This window comes from Delphinapterus leucas, chromosome 20 (genome assembly GCF_059928025.1).
Source record: "Delphinapterus leucas isolate spDelLeu-1000000601 "Yukka" chromosome 20, BTC_Dleu_Yukka2, whole genome shotgun sequence".
NCBI lineage: Eukaryota > Metazoa > Chordata > Mammalia > Artiodactyla > Monodontidae > Delphinapterus > Delphinapterus leucas.
Genome location: NC_143148.1, coordinates 8,494,015 through 8,513,038, shown reverse-complemented (window position 1 = coordinate 8,513,038; position 19,024 = coordinate 8,494,015). Strand labels below are relative to the sequence as shown.

General features: G+C 54.3%; 1 protein-coding gene across 3 annotated transcripts; it reads left to right on the top strand.

The window, feature by feature from the left end:
• On the top strand, nt 1-19,012 carry EHD2 (EH domain containing 2). Of its 3 annotated transcripts, none has more exons than XM_089902647.1 (6): nt 1-140; nt 1,962-2,607; nt 2,964-3,061; nt 6,961-7,373; nt 12,918-13,082; nt 15,740-19,012. In XM_089902647.1, exons 2-6 carry the CDS (start codon nt 2,204-2,206, stop codon nt 16,289-16,291), a joined length of 1,632 nt encoding a protein of 543 aa, XP_089758773.1. In that variant the 5' UTR covers nt 1-140; nt 1,962-2,203; the 3' UTR covers nt 16,292-19,012. The 3 variants fall into 3 exon arrangements, with proteins under 3 accessions (XP_089758773.1, XP_089758772.1, XP_022440929.1); XM_022585221.2 differs by having other exon boundaries at nt 2-140; nt 2,147-2,607; XM_089902646.1 differs by having other exon boundaries at nt 1-2,607.
• Nucleotides 19,013-19,024: the final 12 nt, after the last annotated feature.

The window sequence follows — 19,024 nt, the reverse complement described above, 5'->3', positions numbered from 1 at the left end:
TCCTCCCTGCTCTCGGCCCCACCCGGCTCAGACGGCTCCGGACTGGACCGCGAGCACAGGCCGATCCGCGGGCGCCTTGAATCCCCGCGGGACCCCCGCCCAGCTCGTCCGCCCGGTCCAGCCGCCTGCGCGCCCCATCGGTGAGTGGTCCCCGACCGCAGCTGTCGCCTCCCAGCCTCCGCCCGCGGAGCCCCCGAGTCTGCCTTGGCTCTGAGTTATTTCCCTGCTCGCCAAAGACCCTCAGTCCCCACCCCAGTCACTGTGTAACGGTCTCCCGGGTCTCCCCACTCCCTGTCTCCCCCACTCCCCCCAGTCCCTTCCAGTCTTAACAGTGTCCCCCACTCTCCTCCTCCCTCCCAGTGTCTCCCACTCCCTCATCCTCTCAGCCAGAGGGGATCCCCTCCTTGGGGTCTCCCTCCACCGCCCTCATCCATCTCTGTCCTATTTGGTCCCTCCTCCCACCCACAAGCTCCTCTCCTATCTCACCAACCCGATCGCCTGTCCGGTCAACCCCAAAGCGTCCTCCCCAAGATGTCCCCCAGGTCCCTCCCTGCATAGGGCACCACCCAGGGCTCCCTCCCTCTGCCAACATCCCAGGTCCTGGCTCCAGCCTCTCCTTTACCTCTCTGGCATACCTTCCCCGAATTCTTTTCCTTTTTTTTTTTTTTTTAAGTATCATTATGATTTTATGTATTTTAACATATTTGATTTGCAGTTATTTTTAATGTTCAAATTGTCCCATCTTTGGCCAGTGGGAGTCCTGTCAAGCTGAGTCTGTGTCCCTGTGACATGCCCCATCTATGTTTGAGCACTTCCCCACTGTCTGACCCAGGCTCACTTGTTCTTTCCCCACCTCAGCCCCAGAATCAGCCATTTCTCCAAGAAGCCTCAGTTTCTCTTTTAGTGGAAAATGGTATTTAGAGACTCCAATCTGACGAAAAGTTGGTTCTGTGAAAAGATCAGTGCAATTATAAACATCCAATTAGACTGATCAAGGGGGGAAAAAAAGAAAAAGCAGACACAAACGACTGATATCAGGAATGAAAGAGGGGACATCACTACAGATCCTACAGAGCATGAAAGGATAGTAAGGAAATGTAGAGAACATGGTCTGGGTGCTGCAAGGGCTCACTGCTGCTGGGTTGGTAATTATTTCTCTCCCTAACTCCTTAGACCTATGATAGGAGTGCAGGATCTGCGGTCAGGTTGCCTGGAGTCCCAGCTTGAGCACTTTCTAGCAAAGTGATCTTGGGCAAGTTATTGCTATCTTCTTGAACCTACATTTCCTTGTCAGAAAAGTGGGGATAATAATAGCCCTACCTGACAAGGTTTTTGTGAAGATTAAATGAGTTAGAGCAGTGTCTGGCATGCAGTGATCATAAATGTTACATTCTTGTGAATGCCCAAGCCCCATTATGATCTGGGGGGACCCAGGCAGTAGTTCAGACTCGTTTCTCATCCTTGTGCCCATGTGTCCAGCCACTCTGTCCATCCGTTCCACAGCTCCAGGTCATGATATTCCCCACCCTTTCTGCCTAAATGCCCTTGTCATGCCCACTCTTTAGGGAGCAGCTCAAAAGTCAGCCCAGCCAGAGCTTTCCCAATCCTGTGGTTGGCTCACCACGTCCCCCTCTGGTGCCTACGAGTCCACTTGCCCGGCATTTCCCAAGCATCATTGACTGCTTGGTGCCCAGGTTCTGTCCTCACTGGAGGCTCTGACTGTGTGGGGGGAGGGGGGGGCTGGTCTCTGAAGTATTTTTGCATCCATAGCTCTTGACACATGGTGTGATTTCAGTGAAAATGTGCAAAATAATGGGAGGGGTGGAGGAGAAAGAAAAAGATGAAGGAATACACTTCTTCCAATCAGCTTCTGCATCGTTCCCTTTGTTTATCTCTTGGTCTTCCACCATCAATCCCCCTTCTTCAATCATGCCATTGTTACTCTGTTTCTCTTCCTCCAGCTGGAATAATCACCTTCTTCCTCCTTCAGCCATCAACTCCTGCCATCCACCAACAGTGCTCTAAGAAGCTCCTCTTCCCTACCCATTCCACCACCGTCTTTCTCCATCTATTCGACCTCCTGGCTCCCTTTCTTCTCCACCTCTTCCTCCAGGCAGTCCCCCATCAACATCCTCTCCTCCCACAGGTAGCTCTCCCCCTGTGCATCTCCATCAGCGAGCTCAGCAGGCAGTGTGCAGCCACCATGTTCAGCTGGCTGAAGCGGGGCGGGGCTCGGGGTCAGCAGCCCGAGGCCATCCGCACGGTGACCTCAGCCCTCAAGGAGCTGTACCGTGAAAAGCTGCTGCCTCTCGAGGAGCACTACCGCTTCGGGGCCTTCCATTCACCAGCCCTGGAGGATGCTGACTTTGACGGCAAACCCATGGTGCTGGTGGCCGGCCAGTACAGCACAGGCAAGACCAGCTTCATCCAGTACCTGCTGGAGCAGGAGGTGCCCGGCTCCCGGGTCGGGCCCGAGCCCACCACCGACTGCTTCGTGGCCGTCATGCATGGTGACACCGAGGGCACCGTGCCTGGCAACGCCCTCGTCGTTGACCCAGACAAACCCTTCCGCAAACTCAACCCCTTTGGGAACACCTTCCTCAACAGGTGTGCAGCCAAGAGCCAGGAGTGCATCTTCCTGTCCCTGGCCCCCAACCCTGCCCCATCCCTGCCTGTGTTTCTCTCCTTTTCAGCCCCAATTCCCTTCTCTCTACTAGATCCTTCCTCTTCCTGCCTTCTCTAGGGGAGCAGTTAAGCCAGGGACGCATGGGTTCAACCGCTGTCTAGCTGGGTGGCCTTGGGCAAGTGACTTAACCTCTCTGTTTCTCTCCTATCCTCATCTGGAAAATGGGGATAACCGTCCCTGAACCTGATTCTCCTCGGTGCAGTCCTGGGTTCCCTTCTTATGTGTCCTCTCCTCCCGCCCCTCCCTGCACTGACCCCTGACCTTCCCTCTACCCCAGGTTCATGTGCGCCCAGCTCCCCAATCAGGTCCTGGAGAGCATTAGTATCATCGACACCCCAGGCATCCTGTCTGGGGCCAAACAGAGAGTGAGCCGCGGTGAGTGAGGCCCGGATCTCTGGGTCTGAGGGGGGAGGGGCTGGGGGCCTGGACTTTTGAGTCTGAGGGGGGAGGGTCCCAGGGTCTCTGCTAGGACTTGGGCCTGTGTCCGCGGGCCCTGAGCTGGTGGGGTAGCAGAAGGGAGCTGGTGGAAGGCTGTGATTCCTCCATGTTGGCACACGTTGAAGGGTGGGGGAGGCGTGTGGGTGAACACGTGCGAACGGGCTGCAGTTGCATATCTGGGTGGGTCTGGAGGATGGAGGGGGAGAGATCAAGAGAGACAGAGAGAGATACACAAAGTCAAAGATGGACAGAGATTCAGAGGGCGAGGCAGAGATACAGAGAGACAGGAGACCCAGCGAGGAGGCTGAGCCGGGCAGGCAGGCCCTGGGCCCGTGTGAGCTCTTGGCTCTGTGTCTGGGCCCCAGATGGGGCTGAGGAGGACCTGGGAAGGGGAATCTGGGCGGGCGCCAAGGGCGGCCTGGAATTTATAAACAGCTGTGCAGGGGGAGCGTAGAGGGGAGGGGGTGAATTCCAGCGGGGCCTCCGAGGGAGCCCGGCCCCCACCCTCATTCCACCCAGCATTTCTGTCCCCTTCCACCCCTGTCCCACAAGGCCTCGGAGGCCAGAAACTGGGGCAAAGGAGGCTGCAGTGTGGGGCAGAGGGGAGTGAGAGGCCACTGCAGGGAGGCAAGGAGGCTGGGCCCCGGGGGGAGGGCGCGGACGGTTCCGGGAGGCCCTGGCCGCTGCCCAGGAGGCGCCTGTTCCCCGGAAGAGAGGCAGGAGGCAGCTGCAGAAGCAATGGTGGGGGGGGGGGGGAGCTTGGGGCGTGGGCCTGGGAGAGTCGGAGGGGAGGGAGGCCTCCAAGCCAGGGCAGGGGTGCAGGGTGGGAGCCCAAAGGAAATGGGGAAGAGCAGAGAACAGGGTCTCCTTCCCTTTCAGCAGAGGTAGGGGAAGAGGAGAGTCCGTCCATCTGTCTGTAAGGATGTGTGTGTGTGCGTGTGCGTGGGTGTCTGGGAGTTTGTGCCCGCGATTGTGGCAGGGTGTGACTTTGTGTGCAGCTCTGAGGGACTCCGGGGGGCTTTGTGGGATTGTGTGGGACAGTGACTGGTGGTGTCTCCATATGTGGTTGTATTGTGAAATGTGCGTGTGAGCGTGTTGGGCAAGGGAACTTTTCTGTGACTGTGCGGATCATGTAGTGTGTGTCTGGGAAAGTGTGTAATTGTGGGTGTGACTCTGAGGTGTCAGGGCTGTGCTTGGGACGGTACCTGTGTGCAGTTGCGCCCTTGTGTGTACAGTGTGTGTGTGTGTGTATGTGCACAAGTGTATCTTTTGTGTAACTATATATGATTGTGTCTCTACTTTGGTGCGTGTGCGAGTGTGCACGGGCTTGTGTGTGCCTGCTGCTGTTACTCTGTGTGGGTCTCACAACGTCTTTGCAATTGCGTGGCCACGGATATCTGTGTAGGTTCCAGACTGTGAGCGGGGGTGTGTTTGGGAGTGTGCATCTTGTAGTGTGCGGCTCTGATGGTGTCCAGGTGTACGCTCCTGAGTGCACGAGTGTGTGTGTGCACGTGTGTGTGCACTGGTGGAGCATGCAGCCTCTGCCTGGAATATCTGTGAAGGCCACACGTGTGTGATTGTAGCATAGTGGAGCCTTCTGGCGGGGTTCAGATCTGGCCTCTGCTCCCTCTAAACTGTGGGACCTTGGCTGAGCCACTTAACCTCTCATGCCTCAGTTTTCTCATCTGTAAAACGGGAACGTGATAGTATCAGCCTCATAGGTTGCCCTGAGGGTTCAATTTAAATGTCGAAATGTGTGAAGCACTTAGAGCAGTATTTGGCACACACTAGGTGCTATGGAAGTGCCCATGGTGACTGCTTTTCCTCTGCAAGGCTGTCGTTGTGCGCCCCCGGGTGCCTCTCTGCCACGTCTCCCGTTCCCGCGCTGACTCAACCTCCCTCCCTCTGTCCCTCCCTGCATGAGACACACTTTCCAAAGCCGGGCCGCTGTGTGTGTTTGTGTAGACGTTGGGGAGGGAGGGGGGGCCCCAGCTGCTGTCCCTCTGGTGACCTGGCCCTTTCTCCCCGCAAAACAGTGTCACCCACGCCCACCCCATCCCATCCAGTCCCCAGTGGCTGCAGGAGCCTGCTTCCTCCCATGCAGGATTGGCCTGGCACCAGCTCCCCAGCAGAGCGTGGAGGCCCACGGGGCTGCTGCTCTGTTGCTTCCTACCTGCGTATCTGGAGTAAATCCCTTAACCTCTCCGTTCCTCAGTTTCCCCTTTTGGAAAATGGGGGTCATAAGGGTGCCTGTCTCCTGGGGTCGTTTTGAAGATTCAATAAGTTGAATTGGGAAGGGCATGAGGTGACATCAGGTGAATCAGCGATGGCTCCCTGTTCTGCCAGTTAACTCCTCATCCCCCAGGTTGCCACTCTGTTCCCTCCTCCTGGAAGCCCTCCCTGACCACCCAGGCTGGGTCAGGCGCTCCCCTCTGGGCTGCTGCATCCCAGCCTGACCACTCTGGACTGTGAGCCCAGTAAGGACAGACCTGGGGCTGCCTGAGCCACACTGTGTCCCCAGCACAGAGCAGGCGGCTCTGGGCATGGCTCCTGGATGACCCCCCCAGCGGTGTCTCACAGGCATCATGAGTAATGTTTGTTGAGTGCTTACCATGCGCCTAGCACCATTTTTTTTATAAGAGTTTTATTGTGGTATAATTTACATGCCTAAAGCTCACTCATTTTAAGTGTATAGTTCAGTGCCAGGCACTGTTTAAGCTCTTTATATATCTTAGCTCATGCGTATTACTTAAAAATTTTTTTTAAATTTTACTTATTTATTTGGCCGTGCGGCATGTGGGATCTTAGTTCCCCCACCAGGGATCGAACCCGCGCCGCCTGCATTGGAAGCAAGGAGTCTTAACCACTGGGCCACCAGGGAAGTCCCCTCATGTGTGTTCTTTTAATCTTCACACAGTTCTAGGAGGTAGGTCCTATGATGATTTCCATTTTACTGAGGAGGAAACAGAGGTTCAGAGAGGTTACCTGCTTGCTTAAGGTCACCTAGCTGATGGGGGCAGAGCCGGGATTCAAACGTGGGTCTTCCCAACTGCCAAGTCGGGGGGTCTCAACTGCTCCTCTCTCCCAAGCGTCACTTGTTGATCGATGAATGAGCGAACAAGCAAAAAAGCAAACAGCGTGAATGAATGAATGAGTGAGGAAATGAAAGGTGAAAGGAATGAATGAATGGACCCAGGAGCCAGCTGTTGGGATGGGTGCCCCACGAAGGCAAGGACCTTGTCTGAGTGTTCTCTGTGGGACCCCCAGTGCCCAGGACAGGGCCTGGCACACAGAAGACTCAGTAAATGTTGTGAATAAATTAAAAATATTTAACATCTGCTATGGCAAGAGCATAACCAGGGCCCGAGTGAAATCTTTAGTTGCTGGATGGTGGGGAGATCTGACGGATCCTGGGGAGGGGCTGGGGTGATGGAGGCACTCGGGGGCCTTGCGGGGGGTGGGGGCAGTGGGTTGTCCATAGAAGCACAGGGAGTCTATTAGGAACACTTGAGTGTTTCAATAACTGGGCCAATGCCCGCTGCTAATATCTGCCTAAAGAATGAATGAAAAAGGGGAGGGTGTGATTGTCGCCTGTGGTAGATGGCTTGAGAGACGGGGGCCAGAGTGATGGGGGAAATTCTGAAGGCTGTGGAGACAGAGCTGTGGGGCACTCTTGGGGCCTCGGCCGTTTCTCATAGACAAAAATTTCGAAGGTTAACAACCTGAACATCCGGTACAGTCTAACTTGAGTCCAAAGGAATGGCCGCATCCCAGTGGCTGGAGGCTCGGGTGCTGACCTCTGCCCCTGGCGCCCATGTACCACCCCCTCCCCCTAGGCTACGACTTCCCGGCAGTGCTGCGCTGGTTCGCCGAGCGCGTGGACCTCATCATCCTACTTTTCGATGCTCACAAGCTGGAGATCTCAGACGAGTTCTCGGAGGCCATCGGCGCCCTGCGAGGCCATGAGGACAAGATCCGTGTGGTGCTCAACAAGGCCGACATGGTGGAGACACGGCAGCTAATGCGCGTCTACGGGGCGCTCATGTGGGCGCTGGGCAAGGTGGTGGGCACGCCCGAGGTGCTGCGCGTCTACATCGGTTCCTTCTGGTCCCAGCCCCTCCTGGTACCTGACAACCGGCGCCTCTTCGAGCTGGAGGAGCAGGACCTCTTCCGCGACATCCAGGGCCTGCCGCGCCACGCCGCACTGCGCAAGCTCAACGATCTGGTGAAGAGGGCCCGGCTGGTGCGGGTGAGCAGTAACGGGGGGCTGGCTGAGCAGTAACCGGGGCTGGGGAGGCAGCGGCAGCTCTTGCCTTTCCTCTGATCCTCCTCTACGTGACTGCTGGTCCCTGGCATCAACTCTCTGATTAGTTCTCTAATCTGAGAAAGTTCTCCTGCTGTGCCTGGCCCTGTGCCGGGTGGTGCTGGGAACACAGCAGTGACCAAGGCAGTCCAGGGGAGAAGACCACCCCATCCGCAGACGGTGACCATCCAACATGGTCAGGGCTGAGACTGGGGAGACCAGGGGAAATCCAGGAGGGCTTCTTGGAGGAGAGGGCATCTGAGCTGCAAACTGGAGGATGAGGAGGACAAAGAGGGGAAGAGATTCTAGAAAGCAGGACCAGCAAGTGCGTGGACTGGAGATGAGAACATGGCCAGTTCAAGGAAGAGGAAAAAATGTCAGTGTTGAAGCCAGTGTAGACAGTGGGAGTAACTGAATCTGAGGCTAGGGGCAGGGGTGGGGTGGGGTGGGTGAGAGATCACCCAGGGCTGTGGCCTGGAACTTGTGCTTTGTCCTGAGGGCACTGGGGAGCCATGGAAGGTTTCAGAGCAGGAGAGGGACAGGGTCAAACTCTAGCTGCCCTCTGGAGGGTGGATTCAAGGGCAGTGAGACTCGGCTCCCAGAACAGGGAGGAGGCTGGGGATTGAGGATCAAGGAGGAGCCTGGATCAGGACAGGGCCTCCGGGACTGGGAGGGCAGAGCACTGGTTTAAGAGCGTTTTGGAGGACGAATGGAACATTCACAGGGGAGGCTGCCTGCCAGGGTGGAGGTGGGGCAGGAAGCTGGGCAGGCAGGGAGGCCTGGAAGGTTATGGGGGATGGAGGAGCCTGAGGTGTTGGTTTAAGGAGCTGCAGAGAGGGGGTGAGTCAGAGCCCCACCGCCACCCCAGGAATCCTCCTTGGGAGGGAGCCGCCCAGTGTGGTCGGCTCCTGAGGGCTCCAGAATCCACCTTTCTCTCGTCCTCTGCCCAGGCCCTGGACTGTTTCCGTCTGTCTTTCTGTCTCTCTCTGTGTGTGTCTCTCTCTACATCTCATTTCTACCTCTTTCTCAGTTTCTCTCTCTCCCTTATTGTCTCTCTTTTTTTCCTCTTCTCTTCCCTCATTCATTCTCTTTTCTCTCTCTCTTTCTCCATTCTCCCTCTCTCAGTCCTCCCTCCCTCAGTCTCCCCCTGGGTCACCCTCTTCCCCTACGGACCCCGGTCCCCCAGGCCCCTCGGGGAAGCAGACAGCAGCGGGAGGGGGAGCCCAGGGTCCGTGGGACCCAGGGGTGGGGTGGGGCCGGACACCTGGTGCCCCCGCCACGCAGGAGGTGGCTCCGGAAACCCAGACAAACCCCGGAGTCCGGGACCCGCGCCCCGGCCCACCCCGCCCACCCACGTTATCTCTTCCTGGCACCTTCCGCGGCTTCCTCTCTGGAAAAGCCATTAGTGCCTGGCCTCCTCCTGTCTTCTGGGTTCCCGAGGAGCCGCCCTTAGGCCCTGTCCCCTCTCCCCGTTGGCCCGCTCTCGCAGGCCCCACCCACCGGCCTGGCCACACCCCTGCCCTGATTGGCCTTCTCAGACCTGCAGACCACTCCTTCCCCTTCCTCCTGCAAATCCATCTATGGCTCCCCAGTGCCAATCAAGACACAGGGTCTACAATGACCAAGCCTTGTTGCTTCTCCCCTGCCCCGTGTCACCCGCTCATCCCCCACGTGTGATTCTGCCACACTTGGTCCAACAGCACACCGTTTACCTCCCCATATGCTCTCCCCCAACAGTACAAGGCCTTTCCGCACTCTTGGTAACTACCCCTCTGTGCCTCAGTCTCCCTGTCTGTCCCAGTGTCCGATGCGGATGAGTCCTCTGGCTCTGCCCTTTGGTTGAAGTGGTAGCCGCTGCTAGAAAGGGCGATTTCACTGTGCTGTGACACTTGAGGCCAGGGTCTTGGGAGGTTCTGATTCTAAGGAGACCAGGATGCCGTGAACCTTCATACCGAGCTCGCTGAGGTGACTCGATAGCATTAATTCAACAAACAATTATTGAGCACCTACAATGTGTTCCTGCACTGTTCTAGGTCCTGGGGATAGAGCAGGGAACAAAACCAGATAAAGTTTCTTTTCTTGTAGAATTGCTTTTTAATTGGGAAGTGGTTGTTAAACAAATTAATCTCTAATATTATATTGTATGTAATAAGGATTATGAAGAAAAATGAAGCAGAGAGAATGGTGAGAGGCTATTTTAGGGTCACTGGGGAGGGTCTCCTGGAGTAGGCGATATTTGAGCAGAGGCCTGAAGGAGGGGAAGGGGTGAGCAGAGTGGAGATCTGGGGGAGACCATACCCAGGCAGAGGGAACAGCAAGCGCAAAGGCCCTGAGGCCGGGACGTGCTTGAACAAGGAGCCCAGGGTGGTGGAGATGGGAGATGAGGATTCAGAGCCAGCCAAGGTGCCACCAAAATGTTTAGCATTCTAAACCTATGACTTATTAAAAGGACTTTTTTTTTTAACATCTTTATTGGAGTATAATTGCTTTACAATGGCGTGCTAGTTTATGCTTTATAACAAAGTGAATCAGCTATACATATACATATGTTCCCATATCTCATCCTTCTTGCGTCTCCCTCCCACCCTCCCTATCCCACCCCTCTAGGTGGTCACACAGCACCGAGCTGATCTCCCTGTGCGATGCAGCCGCTCCCCACTAGCTCTCTATTTTACATTTGGTAGTGTATATATGTCCATGCCACTGTCTCACTTCATCCCAGCTTACCCTTTCCCCCTCCCCGTGTCCTCAAGTCCTACATCTTCATATCTGCGTCTTTATTCCTGTCCTGCATCTAGGTTCTTCACTAAAAGGACTTTTTAACGAGTGCTTTTAATTGAACATTTAAGACCATCTCATGGGAAAGCACTCATGTTCTGTCAAACGTGCCCCCTCCCACCTCTGACCCCAATGGCTCTCAGGTCCTCTTCCTTGCAGGCATCCCCCGTGAGTAGTTTCTTGTGTCTTTTTCCAGATATATTCTATTTTTATTTAAGCCTATCCATTTAATTATTGAGCTTCTTATTAAAAATAGGACATATGAATGCTCTTTTTTTTTCTCTCCTTTCTTTTTTTAATAAAAATATTTATTTATTTATTTGGCTGCGGCGGGTCTTCGTTGCGGCGTGCGGGATCTTCAGTTGCGGCGCGCGGGATCTTTTAGTTGCAGCATGTGGGATCTAGTTCCCTGACCAGGGATCGAACCCGGGCACCCTGCCCTGGGAGTGCAGAGTCTCAGCCCCTGGACCACCAGGGAAGTCCCCTCCTTGTTTGCTTTTCGATAACTTATGAGATCGTGGCTCAAAGGTTCTCAAGTTCATTGGTTTATTCCACAAATATTTCTTGAGTCTTTTCTCTGCACACTGTACCGACGCTGGGGACAGAGCGAACAGACAAGGTCCCAGCCCTCCTGAAGCTCACATTCTGATGGAAGGAGACAGAATAAGTAAACTCACAGATAAATGAAATAATGATGAATTGTGATAAGTGCTGTGAATGAAACAATAAAAGTAAAGGTAGAAAGGAATTGGATGGTGGTGCTTGCGGCACCTGCTTCCCATAGGATGGCCTCTGTGAGGAGGTGACATCAAAAGGAAGCTGAAGGAGCCAGTTGTTGGGAGACTAGGGCAGAGTCCCAGGTGGGGAGTAGCACGTGCAAAGGCCCTGAGGTAGGAAAGTGGTTGGCATGCTGATTAAAAAAAGGACAGCAGGTGAGGAAGCTGGAGCAGATGGAGGGAGATAAAGTTGCATGAAGTGGGAGGAGCCAAGTCGTGTAGAGCAGTTTCAGGCCCTCATTACACTCTTAAAAATTATTGAGGCCCCCCAAGAGTTTGTATGTACACGGATTAAATCTTTCTATATTAACCATATTAGAAGTTAAAACTGAGGGTATTCCCTGGCGGTCCAGTGACTAGGACTCAGCACTTTCACTGCCATGGCCTGGATTCAACCCCTTATCGGGGAACTAAGATCCCACAAGCTTCGCGTTACATCCAAAACAAAAAACAAAAAAACCCAGTAAGTTAATACTGAGAAAACGTTTCATATTTATTTCTCTCATACTATTAATTAACCAACAATACTTATATAATTTTTTTTTTCGGCCGTGCCGCGTGGCTTGTGAGATCTTAGTTCCCCGACCAGGGATCAGACCTGTGCCCTCAGCAGTGAGAGCACAGAGTCCTAACCACTGTACCGCCAGGGAATTCCCAAACAATACTTATATCCTTATTAATAAGTAACACTTATTATAAATGTTACCTATACATTTTGATCATGTCGAAGTATACTAATGAATAGATATTGATGATAATTAACATCGTAAGATCATTTAAAATAGCAAGAAAAAATCTACTACCTGTTAACCTAAGTAACAGATGTTGTATGAAAATTAACTGTTTTCCAAACCCCAAAATAAACCCAACTTAGGGAGGACAGTGGCCCTGTTTTACATGTTTGCAAATCTCCTTAATGTCTGGCTTCAGAGGAGACCTCTGGATTTGCGCATCTGTTTCTGCAGTCAATTGCGATATCTTTTAGCCTTTAAAAACTCGACTGTCCACTGGGGAGGAAATGAGAGTAAAAAGACACACAACACCTCAATATTCTTATGAAAATAGTTTTGAGTCTGAAAACCCCTGAAAGGGTCTCGGGGACCCCCGGGCCACGCTTTGAGAATTGCTGCAGTAGGGCCTTATCAGCTGTGGGAGGAATTTTGCACTTGGATAAGAAACAAATTGATACATAGTAGCAGTGTCTCATGGTGCCGCACTTGTTCCTTAAAAAAGCAAAACAAAACAAAACAAAAATGACCCTCCAGCTGCTACTTCATGGGGGAAGGATTGGAGGGGCTGGAGGGGCCAGAGGAAAAGCCAGGAGTCCAGTGGGGTGACTGGTGTGTCCCCCCAGGCAAAAGATGGGATTGCTGGGATTGGGGGTGCAGCAACTGAGGTGCAGAGAAATGGAAAAGGAGAAGAGAGATTTAGGAGTTAAAAGGGCTCGCTGATGAAACAGATGTGGCCAGTGAGGAGAGAGAATCAAATCAGGAATGATTTTCAGCTTTCTGGGCTCCACTGGGTAGGGAGAGGTGGAGGTGCCGTTTGTCTCCCGAGATGGGCACAGCTGAGAGTGGCACAGCTCTGGGAGCTGGACCTGAATTCCATTGCGGGCGTCCTAAGACGGAGCTGTCCAGGAATGTTGACAAGGCAATCAGCTCTGAGTCTTGAGCTCCAGGGAGAGGGCAGGGCTGGTATGTAGATTTGGCAGTGGACATGGAGGGATGTTTATGCCACGGGAGGGGCTGAGAGTACCTAGAAGAGATGGGAAGCCCTTGTACCCACGGCAGCAGCAGCTCACCTGTAATTGTTAGAAATGCACATTCTCAGGCCCCACCCCAGACCTAGTGAATCAGAAACTCCGGGCAACCCATGTTTTAACGAGCCCCGCAGGTGACCGTGAGGCAGGCTTAGGTGAGAACTCTCCTCCCCCCAGGTTCACACCTACATCATCAGCTACCTGAAGAAGGAGATGCCCTCTGTGTTTGGGAAGGAGAACAAGAAGAAGCAGCTGATCCTCAAGTTGCCCGTCATCTTTGCCAAGATTCAGCTGGAGCATCACATATCTCCCGGCGACTTCCCGGACTGCCAGAAGATGCAGGTGGGAGGCCGCCCGGGAGCAAGGCATCAGGGGTGATGTGATGGGAAGGTTGGCTTCCGTGGGCTCCGGGATGGGACCTTGAAAATTAGAGGGATGGATGGCAGGTTCCTGAAAGCACTTCCCGCAAATGATTCTGTGGGAGCGTGGTTTTGTGAATTAAGGGAGTGAACAGCAAACCCAAAGCAACTGTGGCTTCGTTAGGATAGAAGTTTATTTCTCTCCTTCATAAATGTCCTGGAATATGGTCCAGGGCTGGTTTGGTGCTTTACAGAGCCAGGGACCCAGTCTCCTTCTGTCTTAATTCTCCTCCAAGTCTGGCCTCCAGTCCCAAGAACCCCGTCATGGTACAAAATGGCTGTGGAAACCCCAGCCATTGTGTCTGCATTCCAGCCAGAAAGAAGAGGGGGAGGAGCGGTGCGGGAGGGGAAGCTAATGGTACAGTCTCTCTCTTTAAAAACACTTACTAGAACAGTGCTGTCCAATAGTACTTTCTATGGTGACTTTCTATGCCATGCTGTCCAATGTGGTAGCCATTAGCCACATTAAAACTGAAAGTTTAGGTTTTAGTTTTAACTAATTTAAATTTAAATAACCACATGTGGCTACTGCATTGAACAGGGCAATTCTAGAGTTGCACGTGCAACTCGTGCTGACATCCAATTGGCTAGAACTTAGTCACATGGCCACAGCTGCTGCAAGGGAAGCTGGGAAGTGTAGTCTTTTCTCTAGGTGGCCAGATACCCAGGTAACGTTCAGGGATTCCATACTGAGGAAGAAAGGAAGATGGATATTAGGGGATAACCGGAGGCTCCTCACATGTCCAGGCCTAGGATTAACCAGTGTTGGGGGAAGCACTGAGTCTGGGTGTGGCAGTGTGGGGTAAATGAAGAGCCGCAGGTGGTGGGCAGGGCAGGAGTGACAAATGGACGTGGGGACAGAGGTCCAGGCTCAGGCATGGAGGCAAGGACTAGCGCCCCTGGCCCAGGCTCTGTTTTGAGGTTGTGTTAGGCTGATACTGAAAGCCTGTGACCTTTAGGTCTTAGATATTTCTAGTTCAATACTGAACAATTATAATAGAGTGAATTTCCCCTTGGTCACTGACTAGCTCTGTGAACCTGGTCAAGTCACTTAACTTTTCTGAGCCTCAGTTTCTTCAGCTGGAAAATCGGCATCCTGATAGTATCTACCTTGGATGCTTAATTGGCCAGTGTTCGCGACGTCCTTAGACAGTGTCTGGCACAGAGTTTGGGCCGAATCAAGGTTTCTCAGCCTCCACACTCCTGACATTTGGGCCCAGATAATTCTTCCTTGTAGGGGGTGTCCTGTGCATTGCAGGCTGTTTAGCAGTATCCCTGGCCTCTGTTCACTAGATGCCAGTAGCACCCCCGAGTTGTGACAATCAAAAATGTCTCCAGGGGCTTCCCTGGTGGCGCAGTGGTTAACAGTCCGCCTGCCGATGCAGGGGACACGGGTTCGTGCCCCAGTCCGGGAAGATTCCACATGCCGCGGAGCGGCTGGGCCCGTGAGCCATGGCCGCTGAGCCTGCGCGTCCGGAGCCTGTGCTCCGCAATGGGAGAGGCCACAACAGTGAGAGGCCCACGTACCGCAAAAAAGAAAAAAAAAAAAATGTCTCCAGATATTGCCCACTGTCCCCTGGGGGACACCGTCATCCCTGGTTGAGAGCCGCTGAGCTAGATAAAGAGCAGCTGTGAATATTACACTGACATTTATTGAGCACTTCATCCAGATGAATTCATTTCGCCTTTCCCACCTCCCAGTGACGGGAGTGCTAGTTCTCAACCTGTTTTACACATCTGGAAACTGACAGGGAAACCAGAGAGGTCAGGTCACTTGACTGAGGACACACAGCTCCCAAGTGGCAGAGCTGGGCTGGAACCTGGGCAGCCTGGCCCTGGAGTCCTCCCTACTCATCACCATTAATCACACCCCCATCTCTTTATGGTCATGATCAGTGGAGCTCTCTGCCTTGGCTCTGGAAATTAATGTGGTGCTGCGATATGGATTGGTCTTTGCTGCAACTCTTCTGGGGCAATCGCTTTAACAGCTGCACGTGTGAGAAGCAGCGTGACCACAAACCCAGCCCTGCAGCGGCTCTAGTACCAGATGACTTCTTGCCCCGGGGGTGGGGGGTAGTCCCAGGATCTCCTGATGACCTGTCCATCCCAAACCTAACCTCCAAATATGGAGCAAGCCGCTTAGCCCTTTCTGTGTGGTGGGGTAACAGAGCCAGCAGGGTGGCAGGAATTGCATTTTCTCAACTTGCATAATGGTGGGGATGCTGACTGGGCAGCTGGGTACCGTAGAGGGTGGGCAGGACTGAGGGCTGATGGGTGTGCTCTGGTAAAGCCGTGGCTGATGTCTAAATGTTGAAATCCTTCTCTACCAGCTGGTGAAAGACCCCTGCTCTCCCTACTGTCCAGGGATTCTGGGGTCATGCCCGGCACTGGGTGGGGTGGGGGGCACCGTGGGACCTTGCTGCCCAAGTCTCTTCTGAGTGGTGGGTACTCAAGTGGATTGGGGTGTTCAGATAATCAAATACTTCTGCACCTCTCTGTCAAGAGCTGCCCGGAGCCAGCACGGGGCTGGGGGGCTTCGGGATGGTGCCCCCTGACTTCTCTGTGTTCCCCTCCCCACAGGAGCTGCTGATGGCTCACGACTTCACCAAGTTCCACTCGTTGAAGCCGAAGCTGCTGGAGGCGCTGGATGAGATGCTGACCCACAACATCGCCAAGCTCATGCCCCTGCTCCGGCAGGAGGAGCTGGAAAGCACGGATGTGGGCGTGCAGGGGGGCGCTTTCGAGGGCACCCACATGGGCCCCTTCATAGAGCGGGGGCCTGACGAGGCCCTGGAGGACGGCGAGGAGGGCTCGGATGATGAGGCTGAGTGGGTGGTGACCAAGGACAAGTCCAAATATGATGAGATCTTCTACAACCTGGCGCCGTCCGATGGCAAGCTGAGCGGCACCAAGGCCAAGACCTGGATGGTGGGTACCAAGCTCCCCAACTCTGTGCTGGGCCGCATCTGGAAGCTGAGCGATGTTGACCGAGATGGCATGCTGGACGACGAGGAGTTCGCCCTGGCCAGCCACCTCATCGAGGCCAAGCTCGAGGGCCACGGGCTGCCCACCAACCTGCCCCGCCGCCTGGTGCCACCTTCCAAGCGGCGCCACAAGGGCTCCGCTGAGTGAGCCAGCCGCTGCCTGCCGGCCCTTCCTCCCTCTTGCCCTGCTGTGGCTCCCCAGCTCCGGATGGCTGCACGCACATTCCCACCCTGGCCCACGTGCACCCTGCCTGCCCACTCTCCCAGCTGCAAGGATGGGGGTCCCTCTGCCCCCCACTGCCAGACAGTGGGGACCAGGGGAGGGGCAAGGCTTCTCTGCCCACCCTTCACACCTCTACCCTCACGTACACTTAGCACATCATTCCGACACTAATACACACACACACACACACACACACACAGAAGCATCCATCCATGCATCATTCATTCAAAAATTTGTTTGAGCACCTACTATGTTCAGGGCTCCTTCTAGGCACTGGGGATTACAGCAGAGAGCAAAACAGACACCTCTATATGCCCTCATGGAGCTGACATTCTCAGGAGAGACCACCTACAGAATCACTCAAACACACAGAGACACACCCCCAGGCCTAACCCATCTGATCCGTGATTCTGAGCAGGACCCCTCATAAGTGAGCGGCCACTTGGTTGAAATGACTAACAGAGTCATTTCCTTGCCCTGCTTCCTCTTGCCCAGCGAGGCGGGGACCCTCCACCCCATGGTGTCCTCAGGTCTTGGCACCACTGGGGGCTCAGGGAGGAGACACACCTCCTACTTCCTCAGCTGGACCCCTCAGCCCCTCCCCCCAGTTCCTGCCACACCCCTTTCTTTAAGAAGGATCCTCTGCAGACCAAAAACCGCCTTCCATCCCTGCTTCTCCCAGAAGGCGTCCACTCTGAGGCCTTTCTGTCCTCCACTCACCTGCCCTGGATTGAAAGCCCAGCCTGCTCCCCCCACCTCAGGCTCCCCACAGCTGGTGGTCCGAATTTTAGACTGCTGGGGCACAGCCTCTCGGCCCACCATCAGTCCATATTTAAGTGGAGCCCCTGCCAGATAGGCCCCAGGATGTTATTTTAGTCCCCTTTTCAGGGACGTCGTGGGGGGAGGGGCTCTTGGTGCTACAACCCTCCCTTCCCTCCCCTAAAGGGAACTCTCACCCTGCCCCACACACACACCTTTTCCTGCCTTCACTACGTATTAGTGCTTGACCCTGGTGGGGGACCACACGGAAAAGATGGGGAAGCGCGAAACAGATGGGGACGATGGCCCCTCCAAGGTGTTTGCTGGGATTCCCACGCCCATCACCCCTCACCCCGTGCCTGGGAGGGGATTGTGAACGTAACAGCGTTCCCACAGTGCAAATAAAGCCATGGCTTCTTTCCCTATGGGAGTCAGGCTGTCTTGGGACGGATTAGAGGTGGGGATCGCTCTCCCCACCAAACCCTCTGGGGAAGGAGAGCCCTGGGCAGAACTTCAGGGGGGTACCCTCCAAGCTCTCAGGGGCAGAGGTGGAGGCCGTGACTCAATGCTGCGGGAGCCTGATGACTCAGGCCTGGGCTGGGGACCAGACCGACATATTTTCCGAAGAAAAGTTACTCTGAGGCCCTCCCTCCGGGACATCCCTCCCTCAAACCTCCTGCCGCGGGGGCCTGGGAACCAAGCCTTGGGCCGTGGGGTTGTGTGTATGTGTGTGTGTGCCAACTTGGTTACAAGGTGCCCCCGTCCTCCTCCCTGCCCGCCGACGTCCACCCACACAACCTGGGTACATAGCTTCTGACACGCAACACCGAGGACAAGCGGGCTCCCGGAGGTGTAGGAGGTGATGCTGCCCATTAGGACCACCAAAGTGTGCGCACGCGCTCGCTCACGCCCAGGGGGGACCCCGCTCGTGGTCTCGCCGACTCACACCCGAGGCCACACCCACGGCCCCCGGGACACTCTGGCCTCGCGCCCTCCCCGCCCACGCGCGCCCGGTGGCGCGGCTCCTGGCGCCCCCTGGTGGACACACGAGAGCTAGGCTGGCCGGTCGCTGAACCCCCTGCCCCAGGTGGTGGGTGATCAGGTCTCCAGGGCCAAATCCCGGGCCTGTCACCTTCCCCAGGCCGAGTTCCGCTGTGTAACCCCCCGCGTGGCGCCTTCCTTCTCTGTGCCTTTTTTCTTTTCGAGTGGAGAACGGCCTTATGAGGCTCTGGATCCCTACGGATGGTTGCCAGGGCCCAAGGGCATCTGAGCTCCTTTCCTTATTTGTAAACAGCATAGATTAATTGGTTCTAAGATAAAGTCTCAGGGAGCGAGGTAATAACAATAGTTAACATTTAGATCCCGGCACAATCTTAAGGGTTTTGTATATATTACTTTGTTTAATCTCCAGAATAACCTATGAGGCAGATGAACCATTATCGCCCCCATTTTACGGATGAAGCAACTGAGGCGCAACTATGTAGCTTACCCAAGATTAATGATTCTGAGCCTGTGCTTCTAGGGTTCTAATAATGTATGTTTCTAACATTTCTCGCACGTAAATGTTCTGTGCTGCCAACCTCGACATTCCGAAAACTCTGATTTCCAAGATTCTAGGGTTGGAACATTGACAGGTCAAACGTTCTGAGATTGGAAAGTCTTGTGTGCCGAATCTGTCACTGACGGGTATAACTTTTCTTTTTTAAGAAAACTAGATTTTTAAAAAATACAACAAATTAAAAATGATACTCAGATTTTAAAAGAATTCCTAGGCGGCCAGGAAAGGTATTTTGCCTAGGGCTAGAGCCCCAAACCTACAACTTGGGGGGAACCGGAATCTGCAGAAGAGGGAGGAGCCATTTATCCTTTACCAAGATACTAGCCTCCCCGCCCCTTTGC

Bases quoted from the DNA above. Each gene is read 5' to 3' on its own strand.
- EHD2 (XM_089902646.1), top strand. From the start codon at position 1,841: ATGAAGGAATACACTTCTTCCAATCAGCTTCTGCATCGTTCCCTTTGT. The intron at 3,062-6,960 runs GTGAGTGAGGCC...CCCTCCCCCTAG, and splicing joins CAAACAGAGAGTGAGCCGCG to GCTACGACTTCCCGGCAGTG. The intron at 13,083-15,739 runs GTGGGAGGCCGC...CCCTCCCCACAG, and splicing joins CGGACTGCCAGAAGATGCAG to GAGCTGCTGATGGCTCACGA.